Source organism: Mastigoproctus giganteus, chromosome 10 (assembly GCF_048544385.1).
Source record: "Mastigoproctus giganteus isolate SK-2022 chromosome 10, ASM4854438v1, whole genome shotgun sequence".
Lineage (NCBI taxonomy): Eukaryota > Metazoa > Arthropoda > Arachnida > Uropygi > Thelyphonidae > Mastigoproctus > Mastigoproctus giganteus.
Genome location: NC_143584.1, coordinates 40,097,007 through 40,120,817, shown reverse-complemented (window position 1 = coordinate 40,120,817; position 23,811 = coordinate 40,097,007). Strand labels below are relative to the sequence as shown.

Below are 23,811 nucleotides of genomic sequence, written 5' to 3'. Positions count from 1 at the left end.
GAAAAGACCAATAAACTGGAAACTGCAAATTGTTTTTATTGTTTTATGGTAGCGACCTCCAGAAATGTGATTTAGAAAAAATACTGCAAAGGCGATTATTAACAAATACCACTAGTTTTATTAACAACTAGTGAGTCAACAGCAGGGATTCACAAAAAGGAATGGAAATGTTGAAAATTACATGTAACATATAGATGTAATTTTCAACATTTCAGGGTTTTCCCAGCACAAAAGCTCAAAAATAGTGTTATTGAAGATTTTCTGCAATTCTCAAACTGTGTTAGAGTGAAACTGTATTACATACGGTTGTGCGAGGATTGCCGCAATTCTCAAACCGTGTTATAGAAGTACCGTGTTATATGGGGGTTGCCTATATTCTTATTCATAAAATGGTCTATATTTGTCCTTTTAATGTGTGCTATAAGACAGTAGAAAAGGAGTATGTTTACTGTAACCTGATCTGGCATTCCAGCAACATCCAAAAATGTCCCTTAAAATTCATGTCAGCACCTTTGCCAGCCAAGTCAATTCTTCAATGTTATGCCTGTATGTGTGGGTTCCATTTCTTCAGGACTGCCATAAAGCAGATAGTATGGGACATTACTTTTGTAGGAAGACAATGCAGGACTGAGTTTTCATTTTTTTTTTTTTTCTCTATCTTGATGGCTGAACTGATTTATTATATATACATTCACTTATGAATTTTGAAGGCAGATGTGCTAGTAGATCTAACTTCTTTTATGCTGGAATTGTACTGTTCTAATAATAAATTCTAATAAATTGTACTATAGCGTTGGTAGCAGAAACTCTCCAAATTAGTAAGAAAAAAGAAATGTAATTACAGGATATGGCTATAAAAGCATGACTATCAACCTTAGTGATTCTACAGTGTAGTGGGCCACTTCTACCAAAATATCATTGTTTGGATGATGTACACTGAAAGAACAGAATTCATGGGATACCTGGTTCCTGGGCAACGTGATGCTGTCACCCCTCTTGCTAGTGGAAGAACCTAGCACTTGGCAGGTATATAAGTAATGTGTAAGGTGTGTTAGTTGTCTGACAGTACAAGGCATGTCCCCCATCTTTGCCCCATGTATTCTTTTAAGTGTGACACAAAACTGTGTGAAAGCAGAGATTTAAAGGTGTATGGGGAGTGGAATGTTGTGTAGTATTATGTTCTGTTGTTTCTCTGATCATTTAGCTGTTGGGACCCACCACTGCTCACACTTTGCCAAGAGGAGGCAGGTAAGGCACCCAGTAGATTACTAAGTAGAGCAGGCCCTGCCACAATTTCTGAGGATTTCTTGGCAAAGCCTATATATATATATATAAAAAGGTGAACGCTAGAATTTGGAAAGGCCAAAAGAGGTTTACGAGAAAGCGTAGTGCGACATGAGGGTATCCACAAATGCTAAGTTTTATTTCTATTTAGCATTATTGACTTAACTGTCATATAAAATTATTTTCTATAAGTAGTTTTATAGTCCTAGTCAAGCTCCTTGGTTTATTTTGAATTTAGATAGCGATTTTGAAAGCTAATATTTAGTTACTAATGTTAAAATGTAGATTTTAACACTAGTAACTTGTCACCATTTTTATACGACATGGAATAGCTTATCGTATATCCCAAACTTTATACCATAAAGTTCAATGTAAAATTAGATAGAAAAATAAGTAGTACTGTATTAGAAATCTGTTAGCTTAGCTTAGTTTAGTATTATCAATTAATCACTTAAAAATATTTATTAATCTTATTAAATTTCATTGTTAATTAAATTGTACTTAAATGGAATCACGACCCAGACCAGAGCAGAAAAGCAATGAGCACAAAGTAGCTATAGTACTGTGGCTCGGGGGAGAACTGATGTGAGTGATTCTCCAATGCATCACAGCCTAAAAAAATGTGTAAAATTTTTGCAGACCTGTCAAAAACAGGACATGATCTAGCCAAGGAGGATGTACTTATGTGTACTAGGTACAGAGACTGAAGAAATTAGGCACCAACTCAGCATTCTAATGGGTGTCTATGAGAGTTTGAGGTGTAGGGAAGATGCCCTTGAAGAAATTAATGATTGGCACACAAGCTCTCAGCTACCTAACTCAAAGCCAGAGCTCACTCCTGTACATCATGCAGAACAGCGACAATCTCCAAAGCAGAATGTGCTGGTCCCACAGGAACTAGTTATTGTTGGTGACTTTATTGTCAAGGAGATGGTGAATATATTATGCAAAAAGGATAGATGGAACAGGAACAGGGTATGTCTGCCAGAGGCAGAAGTTGATGACGTGGAGCAGATATCATCTTTTAAGACACAAAAGATGATATTGGCACTAATCACCTTAAGAGTAAGAGATCCGCAGATTTACTTAACAAGTACAGGACAAAGTTGAAAAAAAGTCACGAGTTAGGGTTAAATTTGAAAGTGTCTGAAATTCTGCCAGACATGATAGGAGGGAGTATATGATCAGAGCCTTGACAATCAATTCGGTCCTGGGGAGATTGTGCAAGGCTCATGGGATAGAATTTTTTTCCCCAGCTGGTCTGTGCTTGCTAACAGGAGAGACTGCTTCTATAGGGATGGGATACACTTAAATAGAAAGGGTGCAAGAATATTTGCTGATGCTATCGTGGCAGTGTAAGGTGTGTTGGAAAACTGGTAGCTTGGGGGGGGGGGGAAGGATTCACAGATTAAGACATTAACAGCAGCTGCAGGCAGAGGCTGAAATGATTCTTGCACTGCTTCTATAAGAATGAGAAGCAGCCTGGAAAGCAAGTTGCTAGGGATTTGAGGAACTGCTGGGGGTCATGAAACAAGTAAACACATGGGCTGTGTTAGAGTAACTAAGAGTAAGAACAGGTGCATGTATACTTGCATATACACCAATGCTAGAAGTACAGTAAATAAATTTAATTATTTTGAAGTGTTGATCAAGACATCAAAGTCTGATAGTGTTGGGATATCAGAGACATGGTGTCACACAGATATAAGCAGTGCAGGATTAGAATTTGGGAAGTACAATGTGTACAGAAAGGATAGACAGAGTAGGAAGGGAGGAGGGGTTATGCTGTTAGTTAAGAAACACAAAATCTAAGGAAGTGCATCAAGTTGATATAGGGGGACAGTGCAAAGTTGAGTCGATTTGGTGTGACATAAGCACTATGAAACGGATATCGAGAGTAGGACGGTGTTATAGGCTTAATGACTCTGATGAGTACAATGAACAATTGTGCAGAGAAATAGAGTGGGCTAGTAAATCGGAATGTCTTGCAATGGGGGATTTTAACTTACCAGATATTGAATGGAACTTGTAGGTCGGTCACTCACATGTTAGCAAGACTTTTGTGGATTATTTTCTACAGCAACATGTTCGAGGAGCAACTACTCTTGATCCAATTATCAGCAGTGATTATTCATGCATTAAGAATTTGCAGATAAAGGAACCACTAGGTGACAGTGATCACAGGGTACAGATGTGGGATTTACTTAAAGATATAAGTAAGGGTATAGGGAAGGGTTTTTGTTTTCGTAAAGGTGACTACAGTGATATCAGACAGTTTTTAAATTCAATACAAAGGGTACTAGGAAAGTTTTGCAATATGACGCAACAATGAATCACAGGAAGCTGCTTGTTGCTGCATGTTGAGACATGTTCATACATGCATAGTAGCCGCCGTGCCAAGTCGATGGGCTCAGTTATTCATTAGTAGCGAGAGTGTAAAGTGCTTGCGATGGCATCGTGGTCACGAAATGAGATAAGGACAGTTTTGCGGTATAATGTCGTGCGTGGTTTAACCATAGACCAGTGCTTAGAAGAAATGACTCTTGCACTAGATGATGATTGTCCACATCGTACAACAATATTCAGGTGATATAGAGAATTCCAAAGGGGAAATTTCACTCTGGAGGATTCTGAGAGGCCGGGAAGGCCACGAACGTCAGTTACGGAGGAAAACGTTACTGCTGTGAGGAAAATGCTTGACGAAAACAGGCGAGTGACCTACCAACAGATAGAGGATACTTTGGCCCTAAATGCACCAGCAATTCGTTCGATTCTGCAAGATCATTTGCACGTGAAGAAACTTTGTTCTCTCTTGGTGCCGCATCAACTGACTGAAGAGCAGATGACATGACGTGTGACTTGGTGCCGGGAGATGTTAAAAAAGTTTGATAAAGGACAATCTCGGTATGTGAACAACATCGTGACAGGTGACGAGACTTGGCTATACTATTACGATCTGCCGACCAAGGCTCAAAACAAAGTTTGGGTCTTTGATGATGACGACACACCCGTAATTGTCAGAAAATCCCGATCTGTAAAGAAGAAAATGATAGCTGTATTTTTCAAATCGAGTGGAATTGTGGAACGTGTCGTTTTGGACACGCAGAAGACAGTCACAGCTAAGTGGTATACTGAACAATGCCTGCCTAAAGTCATTGGATCTATGAAGAACCTGCGGCCAAAGTCAAGAATGGACACCTGGTACCTCCATCACGATAATGCTCCAGCTCACCGCGCCAAAGCCTGCACCGAATATTTGACCAAGACAGGACTGAAACTTCTTGAGCACCCTCCCTACAGTCCAGACCTTGCTCCCTGCGACTTTGCACTGTTCCCGCATGTGAAAATGAAGCTAAAAGGGAGGCGGTTTTCCAGTGATGAGGACCTTCTACGGGCTTGGGACAACGAGTGTGCTTTACTCCCTAGTGAAACTTGGCAGAACTGGTTTAAAGATTGGTTTCGGAGGATGGAGAGGTGTATTGAATGTAGAGGAAATTACTTTGAAAAAATTAAATAAACAAAGCTGTATTGCAAAACTTTCCTAGTACCCTTTGTACAGTGGGATCAACTGATGTTTAAAATGGCAAATTCTAAATGGGAAGCCTTCAAGGAATTTATCTTGGAAGCTACTAGGCTTTTCATACCAACTAAGAAATACTGTTCAAGATTTAGACCCAAAATTAATGTCATGTGAACGAGCAAATTAGGCAAGTGAAGGCTGATTATGAGAAATCCTTCGCAAAGGATACAAAGACAACAAACACTTGTTTACTTATGTAAACTCTAGAAGGAAGAAGATGAATCAGACTGGTCCACTTGATGTTGGTGGTACGACTGTTGATGAGCCTGCTTAGATAGCTGGCAAACTGAATGAGTATTTTGCATCTACATTCACACATGAGGAATTCTGTAAGGAAGGGGGGACAGAAGTTTACTAAACTCTAACAGGGAGCTAAATGATTTTGTAATAATGGAAAGCAAAGTGGAGGAGAAATTGTTGAAGTTAAACATAAAAAAGGCACCTGGAGTGGATGGAATCTATCCAGTTATATTGAAGGAGGCAGCAAGGGAAGTTAGTAAACCATTAGCCATAATTATGAGAGCATCCTTAGATCCATGAATTGGAAATGTATCCCAAATTCACAAAGGGGGGTTCCAAGGTGACACAAATAATTATCGACCTGTTAGTTTAACTTCTGTTCCAGGGAAAATAACAAAGTCACCGGTTAAAGAAGTGATGCAGGATCACCTAGACAAGACTGCAGTAATAGTTCAGATGCAGCATGGATTTGTTAAGGGGAAATCTTGTCTAACCAATTTGATTGGATAGACAAATGGATATGATGTGGTCACAAAGAAAATGGATGCAAAAATAATTTTGATATCATATACTTGGATTTCAGGAAAGCTTTTAATGCTGTTGAGCATGGAAGACTGCTGCACAAATTGAAGCAGTATGACATTAAGGGAAAGTTGCTGCAATGGATAAATGGATGGTTGAGTGGGAGATGGCAGAGAGTGGTAATAAATGGACACTGCTCTACGTGGACTAATGTTATTAGTGGAGTCCCCCAGGGTTCGGTGCTGGGCCCTGTTGTTTTGTGTATTTATGAATGATATCGATGAAGGTATATCAGGCTTAATGTCCAAGTTTGCAGATGATACAGTGGAGTCCCCAGGTAAATACACAAAACAGGTGCTGGGCCCTGTTGTTTTGTGTATTTATGAATATCGGTGAAGGTATATCAGGCTTAATGTCCAAGTTTGCAGACGATACAAAGGTTGGCAGGGTTGTTAACGATAATGCTACTGCAACAGGATCTAGAAAAGTGGCAACTAAAGTTTAACATTGACAAATGAAAAGTAATGCATATGGGTAGCAGGAACCCAAGAGAAACATATCAACTGTGTGGTACTACACTCAGGGAGGTGGAGAATGAAATATACCTGGGACTAATTGTGCAGTCAGATATGAAGTTCTCTGAGCATTGCAGATAGGCTGCCAGACCAGGTCATGGAGTTTTGTCAACGATATATAGGAATTTGCTAGCAGAAACAAGGAGGTGATTATCCCCTTATACAAGGGGATAATCACCTTCTTGTACTTGTTCCAGCAGCTCTACAGCCTCATTTTAAGAAGCATGTAGAGCTGTTGGAACAAGTACAGAGAATGGGAAACAAGATTAGTGAATGGAACAAAGGTTTGCTCTTACGAAGAAAGGCTTAAGTTTTGCAAATTGCAATGTCTGGAGATGGCACCTGTAAGGTGATCTGATTGACTGATATAAAGCCTTGAATGGTTTGAACATGCTCAATGCTGATGGGATTCTTCTTCTTTCTCAGAATAATTGCCTGAGAGAAAATAAATTCAAACTGAGGAAAGACATTTGTAGAATAAATGTGCGGAAGTTTGCCTTTAGCTGGCGGGTGGTTGATTGCTTGAACAAACTTCCATCTGTCGTTGTAGAAATTGATAGCTTAAATAGATTCAAGGCAGAACTAGACAAACATTTGAAGCGGGTGGATGGGTGAAATGAGTTTTTTTTTTTTTTTTTTGGCTGATGCTACATAAGCTTGCTTTTTCTTGCATCATGTGCCTTTACTAATGCTAAGGCAATGGTCAGGCCAGATCTTGAGCACAGGACAGGCTCAACAGTGATGGGATACTTCTGCTTGCTCAGTTTAAGAACCTAAGTGGGAATAGATTCATATTGAAGAAAGACAGTTGTAGAATAGATGTGCGGAAGTTTGCCTTTAGCCAGCGGGTAGTTGATTGTTGGAACAGACTTCCATTGACAGCTTAAATAAATTTAAGGCTGAACTAGACAAACATTTGGAGTGACCGGATGGGTGAAATGGGAAGGGTTTTTTTTCCTCTCTTTTTTGGCTGATGCTATATAAGTTTGCTTTCTTGCATCATATGCTGTAACTAATACTAAAGCGTAGAATTTAGATATTGATTAGAATTTGGTGGCATTGTTAGGGTGTACTCGGTTAATTTAGTTAGAGGGGGAAGAGACTGAAAACAGGGGGAGGGACAGGTAGAAGGATGGGATGATTGAGTAGGCATCCCCAAAGATATCAATGGGGACAAGCCCCACCAGGCAAAGTATGGGGGAGGCAGGGAGTGAAGGAGACAGAGATCTGTCTCCTCCCCCTGCCTGGGGATGCATTTTTTTAAGGGAACCAGGTTTGAGTACTTGCTTCAAATTGCCAAATGGCATGTCAGCAGGGGAGCTGCAGATGTGTCCATCAGTGAACATTGTCAGGTCCTTTTAAGTGTCGAATCTGGTAGGAAGGTCAAATTGCCCATCCTGCTCTGAGGGTGGGATATGTTACTGGCAGTGGGGACTCCACGAGGCGAAGAGGGAGTAATCCTCACCCTTCTCCCAGTGGGGGGGGAGAGACTCATTTACTTCATTCATACTCTACTTGCATTCTATTTTTATATAGTATGAATCAGAGCTGTAATACTCAATATGTTCTACGTTGATAATGATATTAGTAAATTAATAAGAGGAGTTTACCTCAATATAGTACGTGGAACACTTCCGTATGATACCCTCCAGAAATTAAAACGGAAAAAACGAAAAAATCGACAACTTTCGTTTTTTCCGTTTTAATTTCTGGAGGGTATCATACGGAAGTGTTCCACGTACTATATTGAGATAAACTCCTCTTATTAATTTACTAATTCTATTTTTATGCTTTTTTTTCCCTTATATTATTTTATATTTTTTCTTTTGTTATGTTATATATAGATATAAAGGTTTGTGACCAATTTTTCGGCTACCCAGTAACCCGAGGGTTGCCAGATAGGGGATTTTTCTGGAATTCAGATAGCCAGGCCTAAAATGCACAAAAAACACAAGAAGAAACTCAAGAGAATAAAATATGAATATTTATTGAGCTGAGTTGATTCATATCAGTTACATGGCATCATCAGAAGAAATATCTTGACAGTTTGAAAAGATGTAGTTGATGGGATAGACACACCAGAAGTCGAAGGCATATATGCTTAACATGTGCCTGCAGAGTTTACCTTGGAGGCCAGTTTTTGAAATATATCCTTTAAACTAAGTTGTGTCAGCTATTTTGATATCTCAGATATTTTGGCCTTTCTTTTATAAGCAATTCTTGAATTTTATAAAGAAACATGTGATGCTCTGTAGAAAAAACTCCTCTGTTCCTTTCCACGAATCAGTTCTTCCATAAGGCTTATCATTCTTTCAATACCGATTTTTTCCCTCAACAGTATCATCATCCTTGTCACCACTCATTATCTTCATTTTCATTCATTGCTATGTCACAGATTTCATTGTCTGTTAGTCTGAAGGTAACTAGAGCATCATCAATATGGAGGCACTCTTCCATTGCATCATAACCCAACACAGCTGGGCCTCAGGACACATGACAAACCATTAGCAACATTCATCAAGTCATTGACGGTTTTCTTCTCTCTCTCTCTCTCTCGACACCCTAAGTACAATGAAATAATGTTCTTGTTCATGATCAAAGACTGATTCTTTCCATAAAGAATGCCAAACATGTTTTAAAGTATCTTCATCAACCCTGTCCCAGGCTTTTGCAGCAATCCTGATTGCATCCTTGATATAAAAATCTTTTTGAAATGTCTTTATTCCAACACCCTTGTTGCATTCTGTGATCATTCTATCATGAATTCATTCTTACAGATTGCCCTGAATGACTTCAGTATCCCTTGGCTGGATCAAGGACGTACAGTTAGGTGGCAGATATATGGTAAACACGTTATCTTTGATAAGAAACTGTGCATCAGGATGTGCTTTGTTTGTTATTTGGTTTTTAGGAGCATTAGCAACTAAGCCCATATTGCTCCGGGGATATGCAGTGGTCATTCCCTGACCTTTCCGCATTCTCGGTATTTGGCGGTCACGGGCTTGAACCCTGGTCTAATCAAGAAGCATGTGCTATGCACTACTGCTCCTGCCCACCTGGTTACAGAGGCGCCTCAGGATGTGCCGCACAATTATCAAGAATTAACAATTTTGCTGTCACTGGGAAGCCCTGCAGACATACAATGTGCTTTAGCCTCTGGTACAAAACGGTTTTCAAACCAATCAAGGAAGATTGGTTGGTAATCCATGCTCATCTGTTTGCCTTGTGAATAACTGGAAAGACACTTACTCCTTTGAAAGCTCTTGGATTTTTGCTTTTACCAATAACAAACAGTTTCATTTTATGTGACCTCACAGCATTTGAACAACCTAAAACTGTTATCCTTTCTTCTGAGTCTTTAAATCCACTGGGTGCTGATTCCTCGGGTGCAACAACAGCTTTTCTAGGAATATACCTCCAATATAAAGAAGTCTTGTCAGCATTATACACCTGTTCTACAGTAAACTTGTTATCAATTAATTTTGCAAACTCACCCAAATATGCCTCTGCAGCATCATAATCAGCTGATGCTTTTTCACCACACACTGCCAAGGCACAAAAACCATGTTTCTTAAATTTTGCAAACCAGCCAGATGTATACTCACAGCAGGGTGTTGTTATGCCTAACTGCTCATGGAAAACTTTTTCCTGGGCCATGATAATAGAACTATTGAGAGGGTATTTTTCGTTTCAGGGGTTTTAGATCCATTCCACTAACACTTTGTCTATTTCAACATTCTTCGTTTGGTGTAAAGTCTTCCTGAGTTCCTAACTCGGGTAAATCACTATCATCGTACAGTTTTAACAGTTTTTCTTTCTGTTTCATCAAATTATGGATGGTAGATGAACCAATACCATACTAATTGCAAAAAATGTGACTGATGCACCTTTGTTCAGACGTTTTAGTAACTCCACCTTATCCTTAATGTTTAGAGACATGCACTTCCTTTTCGTAGTCTTACCACCCAGAGGTTTCTCTGCAGGCCTTCTTGACATAATGACCATGGGTATACATGAATAGAGTTAAAAACTATAGTATTAAGAATTTTTAAAAATAACTTTTATGTCAATATTCTTAGGACTTTTAAAGCAGTTTCTTTTTCTTTCAGTCGTGTTCGATATTGCCAGTCAGTTGTTTTCTGATCATAGTGACAAACAAATCACGAACAGGCACAATATGGCCCAAGAGGCCCTTGTGCCAAAAAACCCAAATACAACAACAACAACAGTTGTTTTCTAATAGGAGATGAATATTTTTAGTTCATATTAAATGGAAAGCGATTGCAAATTCTCAGACTCGCAACTTCACAGACAAATTTTCTTTCAGTTATCTATAAAATAGTGAATAATAAAATTTCCATTTGGCACCCCCTTACAAGGCACCCTGGGCACATGCCCTGGTTGCCCTGTCTCATCTCACAACGACTCTGTATATACAGTATATGTTTCTATTGCATGACTTTAAGTTAATATAAAAATTATTAAAAACACTAAGATTGTGAGCAAAAATACCAATAATATAAGCTTTTTAAATATTTCACTTTATTGGTTTCAGGAACTTCTGGATACTGGGTAGCCGAATAAATGGTCCCTCACTGTGTGTGTGTGTGTATTTATTTATATTTCCTCCCCTCACTCATTCATCTTTTTTTTTTTTTTTTTCACATACTGGGGGGGGGGGTGCAATGGCATGTAATGTATTTTTAAATACTAATGCATAATAATTAAATTAAATAAGTAAGAATATAAAAGATAGGGTTAGGGTGTACTTAACTGTAACATTTATGGTTTGTGTTCTTTTTCTCACACTCTCTCTCATTCATTCTTCTGGCTTTCATTTAATTTGTTTGACTCTGGCTTCCTGCACTGTGCTCTCTGGGAACTTCAACTTACTGTTATTCTTCAGTTGTGGTGCAGGACAAGCCGCAAGTTTTTGCAGGCCAGGGGAGAATGCAGTGATAGTGTTTGTGTTGTTAGTATATATATAAACTAATGTAAGTTATCATTAACTTTTTGTATTCTTTCGGCCAATCACATTTGCTCTTCCACTCATTCCATTTTCAACATAACACCCATTCACTCCCTCTTTTCCTCATGATGGGTCACTTAGATGTCATTATGGATATATGTTGATGTCATTTGATGTCAGTATGGATAAACGTGAGTTAACAGACTTTGAAAGAAGGATGATAGTGGGTGCTCGATGCATGGGTCACTCTATCGTGGAGGTGGTACAACAAGTGTGCTATCCCCGTTCAACAGGATCAAGGGTGTATCTGGAATATGCCACTTCCAGAATAACATCTCATCATAGACAGTGCTGTGGGATGAGAAGGTGGTGGGTGAACGTAGCCGTCGACGTCTGTCTCACATTGTTTCAGCTGACCAGAGAGTGAGTTGCACAAATCACCACAAACTTCAATGAGGGAGGTGTCAGAAATGTCTCCACCAGAGTTCCACTGCTAACACAGGACTCTACACCTCAACTGGGTGAAAGAACATCGGCACTGGGCCTTGGAGACTAGTCTCCTGGTGCGATGATTCCCATTTCCAGTTATTTCAAGTGGACGGGAGGATGCATATTTGGCGGATGCATGAAGCTATGCACCCGTCATGTCAACAAGGAACTGTTCAGCAGGTGCACAATCGGTAATGACCTGGGGCGTGTTCAACTAGCATACGTTAGGACCTCTGGTACATCTAGACGCATCTCTGAATGGGCCAGGTTACGTGTCCATCCTTGCAGACCATCTGCATCCCTTCATGGTCATCATGCACCCACAGGGCAATGGACTCTTCCAGCAGAACAATGCGCCTCCCCACAGAGCTGTGGTGATTAGAACATGGTTCGAAGAGCATTCCACAGATTTTACCACCATGGAATGGCCTCTCCATAAGGTGGGCCTACCCGTTACTAGATAGGTATCCCATAATTTCTGTCCATTCAGTGTACTTCAGTAAGCAGAATTTTCTGGACATTCTGTAAACTAGACTTAACTATATGACTTGAGAATAATGGAAATCCACAGGATGGGTTTCCATTATTCTAATTTCAAGAATAAAGAAATACAGCCAGGCCTCGCATAACACGAGTTCGATTAACGTGTGTTTCAATTACCGCTATTTGAAAAAATTATACCACTTTTCACTTTACAACAATGTAAATTTCCAGTTAACGCGATCTTTTTTTTTTTTTTTTTAATGCGATAATTAAAAAAGATTTGAATCACGCGGTAAGCTTAACGCGCGTTGTCAGGCAATAAACAAACGTTTGCCTGCTGCCCACCTCGGTGTGGTCCATCAACCATTGGAAGAAGACGTGTTACTTGTTTGTCTCCCGCTAATAAAGTCAATGCAGGCTTGCATTTAAAAAATTCAAATTTTTAAATGAGGCAGGTGAAAATGTTACCGCGAAGGAGATAACGGTAAAAGAAATAGATGAAATATTTTGTACCGCAGAGAACCTCAAAGAAAAGGTTCTCTGCGATATTTATTTTGCCAGGGCCCAGAGAAGATTGTTGTCGGCTTTCGGAAATTGATTGAAGAAAGGAGAAAGTCAACACTGTTCAAATATTTCCACAACAGTCATTTCTTCATTGTGTATTTTACGTCAGAGGTTCCCAAACTTTGTCGGTTCACGGCGCACCCAGACCAAAAGAAAGACCTAACAGTTCGGTTTAGTACTTAGGTCCAAACAACTTAATAAGAAATGTTGAAACTGTGAACTACCTCAAGCTAGTAGTTCGCGCGGTGTCTGACAGATGTCAAGTATCGCTGTGTTTCCCTTGAAATTTTAAAACATTACGTGGCGCACAGTTTGGGAACCACTGTTTTATGCAATAAATATTTAATTCCATAATTATTTTCATTACATTTTATATTGTATACAGTTAAAGTTATTTAAAAGGTATTTTTAAAATTCTTTATACACATTCCAGAAGGTCAAGGACCAATTACAATTTTTCCTATTGATTATTATATTCGATTAACGCGCTTCCGTTTTGCGCAATGCGCTCGCGGAACGAATTAATTGCATTAATTGAGGCCAGCCTGTACACCAATCCCATTAAAGGAGGATATCAGATTTCACTATTTGCAGAAGTGACTGTTAAAAACTTTGTCACTTGTGCCCTCAATTTAATAAATAATTTTTTAATTTAAAATAATTTTTAGCTTTTTACTGAACTGAAAATGGTCACATTAATTATGATCTATCTGACCCCAACAATATTTCAGCAATTCCTTCATCTATTCCAGTCACACAGCTGAAACTCCTAACAGATGTTTTTGAAAATGTTTTCTTTGAATTTTCTAGTGAAAATTTCAGAATTATCTGTTCATTAGGAAATATTCACAATTCAGATGCCAATCACCATGTGGTTATAATTACCTAATTATAACCATATAATTAGGTGCCTGTCACCACATGGTGACTGGCATATGTCATGTAGTTATTGATAGCAAGCTTGCTTTATGGCCAAATGCTTTCCTCTGCATTTGCAATGCTCTTCTGGCACGGTCACATTGATGTATCACCTGGAATCAAGCTATTGAGAGGCTGGCATCTGATTGTATTCACTTGCCAATAGGTCTAAAGGGAGTTTTAATTTAAAAAAATGTTTTTAATACAGAACATGAATTTTCACAGTTTTGCTCAAAAAACTGATTGAAATAAAGGTGGCATAAACAATGAACAATTTTTATGTTTTGTTGGTTTTTAAAATTTTTGCGTAAACAAAGGAATTTCAATTTTTCACGCAACTAGTGATGATCAAAAAATATCAAATGAAAATAAACAAAAAACCAATAACAATAATCAAAGTTATATTGTTTCAGAATTTTTAATGTCCCTCATCCCCCAATTGAAACACAAACACTTGCATAATAGATGTGTATTTTCATCAGCTTATCACATTTAGATGGTGAAACAAAGTTTCTATTGCAAGATTAAACTGTCGCTGGCATCTCCCATATGAGATGTTGAAATGGAAGTTACCTCAAAGAAAGGTAGAGTGGGAGCCTGTTAATGTCAAATAAAAATTTAATGTCTCATAATATGTACATAGTATATCAAAATGAAAGCCAGAAATACTGTATAACCAGTTAGAGAATATTAGTAGGCAAAGGCACATAGGAGGAGAGGATCTGATTTAATTTACAAATTAAAAAAAAAAAAACAAACAAACATTAAATTTACAAATTTAATAAAATCACCTCTTTATTCCTGCTAGCAAAATTGCTGTACATCACTGAGAACACCCATGGTCTGTTTTAGCATCCCATCTTCACTGTTCAGAGACCTTCATATCTGATCTGACTGCACAATTACCCAGGTCTCTTTTGATCTCCATTGCTCTCAGTGTGGTACCACACAGTTGGTATGTTATTCTGAGATTACTGCTACCCATAAGCAGTATCTATCATTTGTCAATGTTAAACTTCAGTTGCCACTTCTCAGCCAGTATGTACATAGTGCTTATTCATATTTTCAATTTCTTGATTATCTAGCAGTGGTGGATCACCCAGCAGGTGACTTTGAAATATGTTCTACCTTCCTAAATAATCAAAACTTCTACTGCAGTAGTTCTGAAGTGTTTTTTTTTTTTTTTTTTTGTTTTCATACAGAAATTGTGCATAAGAACCTGTCATGTGACTTGCCACCAAACAAGCACTGATAATGTTTCTTTATTTGTTTCAGATTATTTGCTGTTCATCATCTACTGGAATAATAAATATCTGCAGTCTTACCTTGGTTGTTTTTGAAAGATTTATTATTGTTTTTCACATAATAAAGATGGAAAAATGAAACCTGATATTCTCTCAAGTTGACTGGTACACTCCAAGAAGCATGCTAAATTTGAAATAATCCTGAAAACAGTATTAGTAGTATATATATATATATATATATAGTATACTAATAGTATATATATATAGTACATTTCCAAAAAATTTTTTAATGATATTTATATACACAATAAGCAGAAAGGTGTGCACCTTTTCACATGTTTGAAATTTCAGGCACTTAATGAAATTTTAAAAACTGGAAAACAGAAGAGAATTTCTATTTTATGTTTAAAATTTTTTTTTTTGCAATTTTCAATAGAATTTGTATATATTTATTTTACTATTATTATTATTTGTAAAATAATAAGAGTTTATCTCAATATAGTACACAGAACACTTCCGTAAGAACACTTTTTTTTGCAATTTTCAATAGAATTCGTATATATATATTTTTTGAAAATAAAAGGGGTAAACCATATAGCGTGCTTTGAAACTTTTAATTTTTTATTAAAGCTTAAAAGTACATGCAGTAAATACTGCAATCCATTAAGAAAAAGTTGAAATATTTGCATTATCAAGAAATAAAAAAGAAAAATGGACACCTGTACAAAGTTTATGCTACACTTTGTGGTGCTAACACCATTACTGGATTAAGAGCTACCTTAAACTTTATTGTACATATAACATCACTATCATATTTCATCCATATTTTAATAATAGACATTACGACAGCATAATCTTTTCAATTGTAAAATGCATTCAGGTTGTTTTCAGAAAAATGGACATGTCTTTCTCTGTGCAGCATGTCAAATTTTATATAAATACAGATGACCCCCGCTTAACGCTGATAATTTGTTCCGGAAAAACAGAGCACTAAGTGAATCTGCGTTAACCGGGCTCCGCATTCCCATTAAGTAACATATGTATTTGTAAGTTGCGGTCGGTGCCAGACGACATTTCCTAATCAATAATAAATGGTAGTGAAAAGATGCACAAATATCAGTCAAAATATTTAATATTCAAATAATTGTACATATAAAATATTCTGCATTACATACGTATATAATTATATGGTAACTACTTACGTATCAAAATTAAACTTAAAATTCCAATTAAAATCATGAATTTAATTGATCTAAATTAATTTTAATTGATTTAATTAAATTGATTAATATAATCATGAAAAATATCGATTTTGGGTTGAACTTTGGCCCTCTTCTAAATAAACTAAAAGGGGTATTAATTTTAAATCCCCCACAGTGTTACCACCCAACAATAAAGTCACCCGAACCTTCGCTGCTTTAAAACCTGGCATGTTTTTTTCTTCTTTCAATATGAAACTTCTTTTAGGCATTCGTTTCCACAAAAGTCCTGCTTCATCTATGTTATAAACTTGTTGAGAAGTATAAGACACAATACCCCTCTTCAATAATTTTAACAAGTTCTTTTTTGAAAGTTTCGGCTCCTTGATCTGCACTTGCGGCTTCTCCCTAGATTTTAAATCTATTCAACCAGCCGTTACCAGTTTTAAATGGTTCCACATTTTTTTCCCCCCTTTAGGTGAGTTTTCTTCAGATCATCATATTGGCTAATCTCTCTCTCTCTCTCTCTCTCTCTCTCTCTTTTTTATATAAAATTTAACTTAACTGAATTCTGCATTGGATATTATCTTCAATAAAATTAGTTAACGTTTTTCCATTTCAATCCTAATAACCGGTCTAGCCCTAGTTGCTTGCAGTGGAACAGCTATCTTTCCCACTGCTAAAATTAATTCTTTATTTTTTTTTTATAATTGTTCTTACAGTTAAACTTGCAAGTCCTAAATTATGGCACACATCCGCTTGTCGTTGACGGGAATCGATTCGCTTCAAAACGTCTAATTTAATTTTCAAATTCAGTCTTTTTCTTACATTTATAGTCTTTGTACTGTGCCAGACGTTGCTTTTTCATTCTTATCGGCCATTATTAACTCTTTGAAAATGTAACTGCGTTGGTTGCATTAATTAAGATACAATGTTCAAGTAAACTGTCCATTACGCACGATGTCTAGTACTGTACTGAGTGATGACTAGACTTCGGATAAATGCATATAACGCAAATATTACAAGCAATATACTTGATCATTTTTTAAAATGTTGATCTCGGAACTACGTAACAAGTCACTGTACTGCAATTAAATTAGCATGCGAGAAAATTTCACTGAGTGCGGGACAATTTCTCAAGTCGGCGTGGGAAACATTTTAATGCTGTTTTGCTGTTCATTTTCAAGCTATCGACTCCATCAAATGAAACAATTTCGTTAAATATGCCAAAAATGCAATCTGTAAAAGAGCGTTATAGTGATCTGTGACAGTGTTATAGCTAATCAGCGTAAAGCAAACCGCATTATAATGGGGGCCTGTTGTACATAAGGATATAAACTACATGGATTTGTATTAAATGCAATTTTCTACTGTATTTTCATTCCTTTAATATGACCAGAGTAACTGATAATTAAACAAAATAAAAACTCACAATGAATGAGGAAGAGGCTTTAACTGTTGATTTTTCAGGCAGGCTTAATGCTGCAATGCCTGAAAGACAAAAGATTCAACTGGTATTTTGCATTCAAAATATAATTATAATAAAAACTGTTGAAATTCTCTAAAAATATTTAAACTGCAAACAAATTCTGAATATTCTAATTGAAATAGAATTAATGTGAGCAGACGTTCTGCTATATTCAGTTTGCCCAAATTTTGGTGTAATGACTCAGTGTACCCCTTCCCCCCTCCACACAAATGTTTTGGGTAGTGGCATATTTAAAGTTATACTGCATTAAATTAATGTGTTTTTTTTTTTGATACTATAGGAATATGTTAATAAAATTCAGAAAAAAAAAAAAAAAAAAAAAAAGTAAAATTTGAAGCCCCAGACGTGCTTATACTTAAAATGCCACTGGTTTTGGGGATATCAGTTTATTTGCTTTTCAGGTAAATCCATTTTTCTGAGTTCTTTCTACCTGATTCTTGTTGGATCTGGGAATTTTCCAGCTTTCAGGCATTGATCTTATAATCATAAAAAAGTAACTAAAAATATTGCTTTCGTATACTGCAACTTACTGAATATAGTACTATACAACCATAGCTTTTATTTCCTCCCTTTCGAGAAAGATAATGTGCAATATATAGGAACAGTACAGTAAAAATAAAATTATTTCCCCAACCAAATTTGCACATTTCAGAAGGAAAAAAGTGAAATGTTTCAAATAATTGCTTCACTGAAGTCCTAGTGTCAAGTATCTTTGATAATACATTCATTTCACAATAAATAATGATGTGTTTTAAAAGACTAAAATCCTCTGAACTACTTAATTTTCTAGGTAGCATGCACAAATTAGAAATTGACAGAAGTGGGCAACTACAAATAGAAATTGACAGAAGTGGGCAACTACAAAATATATTTAGTTTGTTATTTGGTTTTTAGGAGCATTAGCAACTAAGGCCATACTGCTCCGGGAATATGCGGTGGTCATTCCCTTGACCTTTCCGTATCCTCCGTATTTGGTGGTGACGGGCTCGACCGGGGTTCGAGCCCGTCACCCCGGTCTAATCAAGAAGCGTGTACTACGCACTGCTGCTCCTTCCCACCTGGCTACGGAGGCGCCCGAAATATATTTAGAAATTATAATCTAAAAGGTCTAAAAACATTCACTAAACTCTAAATGTGTTTAGTGAATCAGCACCTCAATCTATTACTTCGTTATGAATTGTGAAACTCAAAAATTGACTAATCCATTGCACAAAAGAAGCTAATACTAATTGTAGTTGGTAATCCAAGAACTAAATTCACTGATTCTTGGATGTTTTCCTAAATATGCTCATTTTTTCTCCAAAAGTAGTTGGAAAATCAATTGTTGTATTTGCAAGATTCAACTGTAATATACAATTCTGTTAAATATTATTAATTTAAACATTTAGAATGACAATTAACATAATTATGATAAACAGCAATAAGCATACACTTATAAAAAAGAAAAATGATAAATATGAACTGGTTCATATTTTATTATAAGTAACTAACTTGATCATTCCTCATATTGATTTCATACCTGAAATAACACTATGTAACAAATTATTAAAGAGGTTCTGTTTACCTACACTTCTTGGTGTTTATGCATTTGGTATGCTGATTCTGAATGTCACTTTAGCTTATGGCATATTGTATTCATGTTATAAATTAGTTTCCCAGAAATGAAAGAAAAGTATGCAATAAAACTATATCAGATTTTTTAACAAAGCACAATGCTTAACTTCATTTTTTATGATTTTCAGAATTCTTCTGAAAATCATAAAAAAAAAACACCATGTTTTAGACAAAGAAGAAACACCAGTCTCTTGGTCCTTTCCATTTTAAATGGTACAGAAAATTTCAAACATGCAAATGCACATTTTTGTGCATTTTTGATTATTATGTATATAAATATTATTCAAAAATTTTTTTGAAAATATAAATTTATACTACTAGTTACTTCTGTTTTCAGGTTTATTTCAAATTTGGCACACTTCACAGTATTTAAAATTTTAACTATGTAACTTGCTTCCCACAGTGTAGAGATCATCTTGAGAGAATATTAGGTTTCATGCTTTCATCATTACTATGTGAAAACAATAAATAATAAATCTTTCAATAAAAACAACTAGAGTAAGACAGTATATGTCTACTGAACCAGTGAAAGAAGGAAAAGAAGTAATCAGAAACTAAACAAGCACAGTGATGGCATCTGTCCATGCCATTCTTCAAGCAGTAGCCATATAATTGCAAAGATGGTGGCGGGTCACCTGATAGGTTCTTTTCTGAAAGAATGAATGCATTTCTGAATGAAAACTGTTAAAAAAATAAACAAACAAACACTTCAAAAACTATTGATATAAAAGATTAGGAAGGTAGAGAAATTTTTTAGATTTTTAATCCTGCAGTAATAGTGCCATATTTGTGAGTCTTAGCTCAAAAACAATGTGTTAATATGTTTGGTTGAAGATAAAGATATGCAATTTTCTGTCCCTTCTTAAATATAGGCAAATTTTTACTTGGTATGTTTTTTTGTTTGTTTTTTTTTTTTTAATTGTTTTCAAGAGTTATAGCACGAGAAGACCAGGTATAGCACAATCACATTTGTTACAAGTTATTTTTCAAAAGTAACGGAATAGAACTCATTTGGTACAAAAATGTTTGTTGCTGGTTGTTTCTGTTACTTTCTATCTAGCTTGAATTATATTTAATCTTGAAAAGGTATATTACTATATATGCAAAATAATAAGAAAACACACGATTTACTTGCAAGGTGGTTTTTGTGCAAAGTTTCTTATGACCATTCTTGTTTCAGAATTAATTGAATGTATTTCACCACATTTATTTCAGTGACTTCTATTCAGATGGTTGGATATTTCTTTCTGCTTAGAAGTGTTTTGTCTCTCCTTTATTATTAATATTTATATATTTGACAAAACAGCTATTTTTGTATGATCATACAGCTATTTTTGTATCATACAGCTATTTTTGTATGATCTCTTCAATAATAATAATTGAATCATATTGAAGAAGAGTAATAATAAAGGAAATATGATAATTCAAGAAGTTAGATATAAAATATAAGTTAATAACTAACTAATATATATATATATATTTTATATATAAAAAAATCTTTATTGGAGTCAGACAGCCACAGTCCGAGCCGGAGGAAGAGGAATAAACAACATAAACATCCAACGAAGAGTTCGACAAGGCTGCATACTTTCACCTCTCCTGTTCAACCTATACTCCGATAAAATATTCAAAAAGGCCCTGGAAGGTATAGACCTTGAAGTAAAAGTCAATGGAGGGGTCATAAATAATATTATATATGCAGACGACACTTATTCTCTGTGACATCAATGAAGGCCTCCAACAACTACTCAACAGAATTGGTTCAACCGGAGCAGAGCGGACTCAATATTAATGAAAAGAAAACCAAATTCATGATTTTTGGCCACAAATATTCGAGATGTGGATACATCGTAGGATGTTGTGAATACCATGGATGGCCTTAGTAAACAACAACGAAGTCCTCCGCAGAACCTTAATAACTACCATCAAATGCAGGAAAATCTCTTATCTTGGGCATATTCTGCAAAGAGAGAAATATCATTTATCTCAGTTGATAATAAAAGGCAAGGCTGAAGGAAAACGGAGGATTGGTAGGAGGCGAATGTCTTGGCTGCATAACATTGAACGATAGACTGGCATACAAAATGTAGAAAAACTATTCAGACTAGTGGAAGACAGAAATGCTTTCTCCTTAATAATTACCAACATCCAGGGGACGGGGCAAGGCACATGAAGAAGATATATAAACTGTTTCAAATGAACGGTGTCAAAATATGTCCAGTGTGCATGTAATAATTTTTTTTCTGCACTATGAAAACACAAAAGGTGATACTCAGGATAGAGAGCAACATTCAAAATTTGTTTACTTCATGGCATGCCAAATTTGAAATAAATTTTGAAAAAAATTTGAAAACAAAAGTAAATAATAGTATCTAACATATATTTAACATTTTTTTAAACTATTTACACATATAATAAGCAGAAATATATGGGTATGCACATTTGAAATTTTGTATGTTTAATGGTTTTTTAAGCTGTAAAATAGAAGAGATTAATAGGCTCATCTTTATGTTTTATGCCTATACAGGTAACCCTCACATAAAACAGTAGTTTGGTTCCTGCAAAATCTCGTGTAATGCGAAACCATGTTATATGGGACTAAGAACCAGCACAAAAAGGGGGGGGGGTTACGTTCCAAAAGCTAACAAAAATACAGCATTTTCCAGCTATTTACAATACGGAAGGTGCAGTAAATAGTTCATCTCATTCATATAGTTACCATTGAGAGTTTTGTTCTAAAACATGTTTGCAAGTTCTTTTAGTGATAGTTCATTGAAAACAAAACTCTCAATCTTTGTCCTGCTCAGATTATAATTGGTAAAAAATAAAACAGCCCCACAACTTTCAACCAAATAGTAAAAGTAGTGGGGTTGTTTTGTTGGTATTCACAGAAGGCAATTATCCTCAAGGAACATATTTTTGAGCTTTTCCTAATTGCAAATGTTTTGCAACATCATTCTTTCAATGGTTACATTACCCCTAAAAATGCTCTCAGAGGCTCTATATTAGTTTATGAATTTTGTAACTTGTTTTTCATGCCAAACATTTAAGTGTTATTTCAATTTTCTTCAGTATTAATTATAACCAAGAAAACTAAGTGAAAATTTGTAGCATTTTTCTAAGGTGTGGACAACTGTATTAATCATTTCAAAGTAAACCATTCACTATTTTTGTGGTGTCTCAGAGGTATACGGGTTATTTTCTTCATAATGACACTAAATTTATCTTTTTACAAGCAGTATAAACATCTGTTTAGACATAAGACATTTGTTTCTCCATCTTTATACGATGAAGCATTCTATATACAGGCATACCTTGGTTAATGTTACCTCTGATAACGAAGCTTCGATATAACGAAGTCGGCAATTTCAAGCCCCATTTAACATAAAAAAAATATTCCAGTTTAATCACCTGAAATCTAAACAAACTGAAGAAATTAGGGAAACCTTTGGAGCTTCTCGTGGTTGGTTCGAGAAATTTAAAAAATGGGCCAGGATTCATAGTGTAAAATTAACAGGAGAAGCTGCAAATAAGTTTCCAGAAAAACTAAAGGAAATAATTGAACGTGAAAATTTTCCAAATTTGGTGTTCAATGTTGACGAAAGCGGTTTGTTCTGGAAACGGCTACCAACAAAAAGCTTCATTTCTATTGAAGAAAAATCAGCTGCTGGGTTCAAAGCAGCCAAAGACCGTTTAACGTTACTCTTTGGATCAAATGCCTCTGGCGATTATAAATTAAAATTGTTATTAGTTTACCATTCAGAAAATCCGAGGGCGTTAAAAGGTAACATAAAAATGAATTTACCTGTAATATGGAAAGCAAATAGAAAAGCGCGGGTTACCAAGGAGTTATTTACTGATTGGTTTGTTAACCACTTTTGTCATGAAGTAAAACGGTATTGTCAAAAAAAACAACTTTGAAGAAAAAGCTCTTTTGTTGTTAGACAATGCTCCGGGACATCCTACTGATCTTAACACATTGGACACATGCATTCCTGTCGAAGTTGTGTTTCTTCCAGCAAACACAACTTCCCTGATTCAACCATTGGATCAGGGAGTAATAGCATCATTTAAAGCTTATTATCTGCGTCGAACATTAAGCAGTTTAACTGAACTAGAGGTTAAAGAGGAAATGACAGTTAAAACTTTTTGGAAAAACTACACCATTAAAAACGCAATTGAAAACATTGATAGTTCTTGGAAAGAAGTCACTAAGATATGCTTAAATGGAGTTTGGCGCAAAATATGGCCAGAAGTTGTACTAGAAGAAGAAAATAACATCCAAGAAATTAGAAATGAAGTTATCCAGATGGCTCAATCAATAGGCTTCGAAAATGTCGATGAAGAGGATGTTAGAAATTTATTTATTTATTTATTTTTTTTTTTTTGATTTGGTAGTTGTTGGCGCATCGGCTTCTGTGGCCATATTGCACCTCCCAAGGTTTTTGCAGTACTTTGATCCAAGCCCGAGGCGGGAATCGAACCCGCGACCTTTGGGTTGCCGGGCAGTACTTTAACCACTCGGCTAGCCCGGTCGGCTAGAAATTTATTGAATGCAGAAGATGATGGTTTTTCAGTGGAAGATTTAGAAAACCTTGTTAGCAATAAGACGAAGTTAAAGAAGTTCCTGCCGAAAAAGTG

The 23,811-nt window shown here is 36.0% G+C and overlaps 1 protein-coding gene across 1 annotated transcript in view; it reads right to left on the bottom strand.

The window, feature by feature from the left end:
* Nucleotides 1-23,811, bottom strand: part of LOC150078994 (importin-13-like) — a 190,235-nt gene that overhangs the window by 47,876 nt on the left and 118,548 nt on the right. Inside the window, exon 9 of the mRNA XM_090382916.1 lies at nucleotides 17,500-17,558. Within this exon, the coding sequence (XP_090239042.1) occupies nucleotides 17,500-17,558 (59 nt within the window). The remainder of the gene's footprint in view (nucleotides 1-17,499; nucleotides 17,559-23,811) is intronic.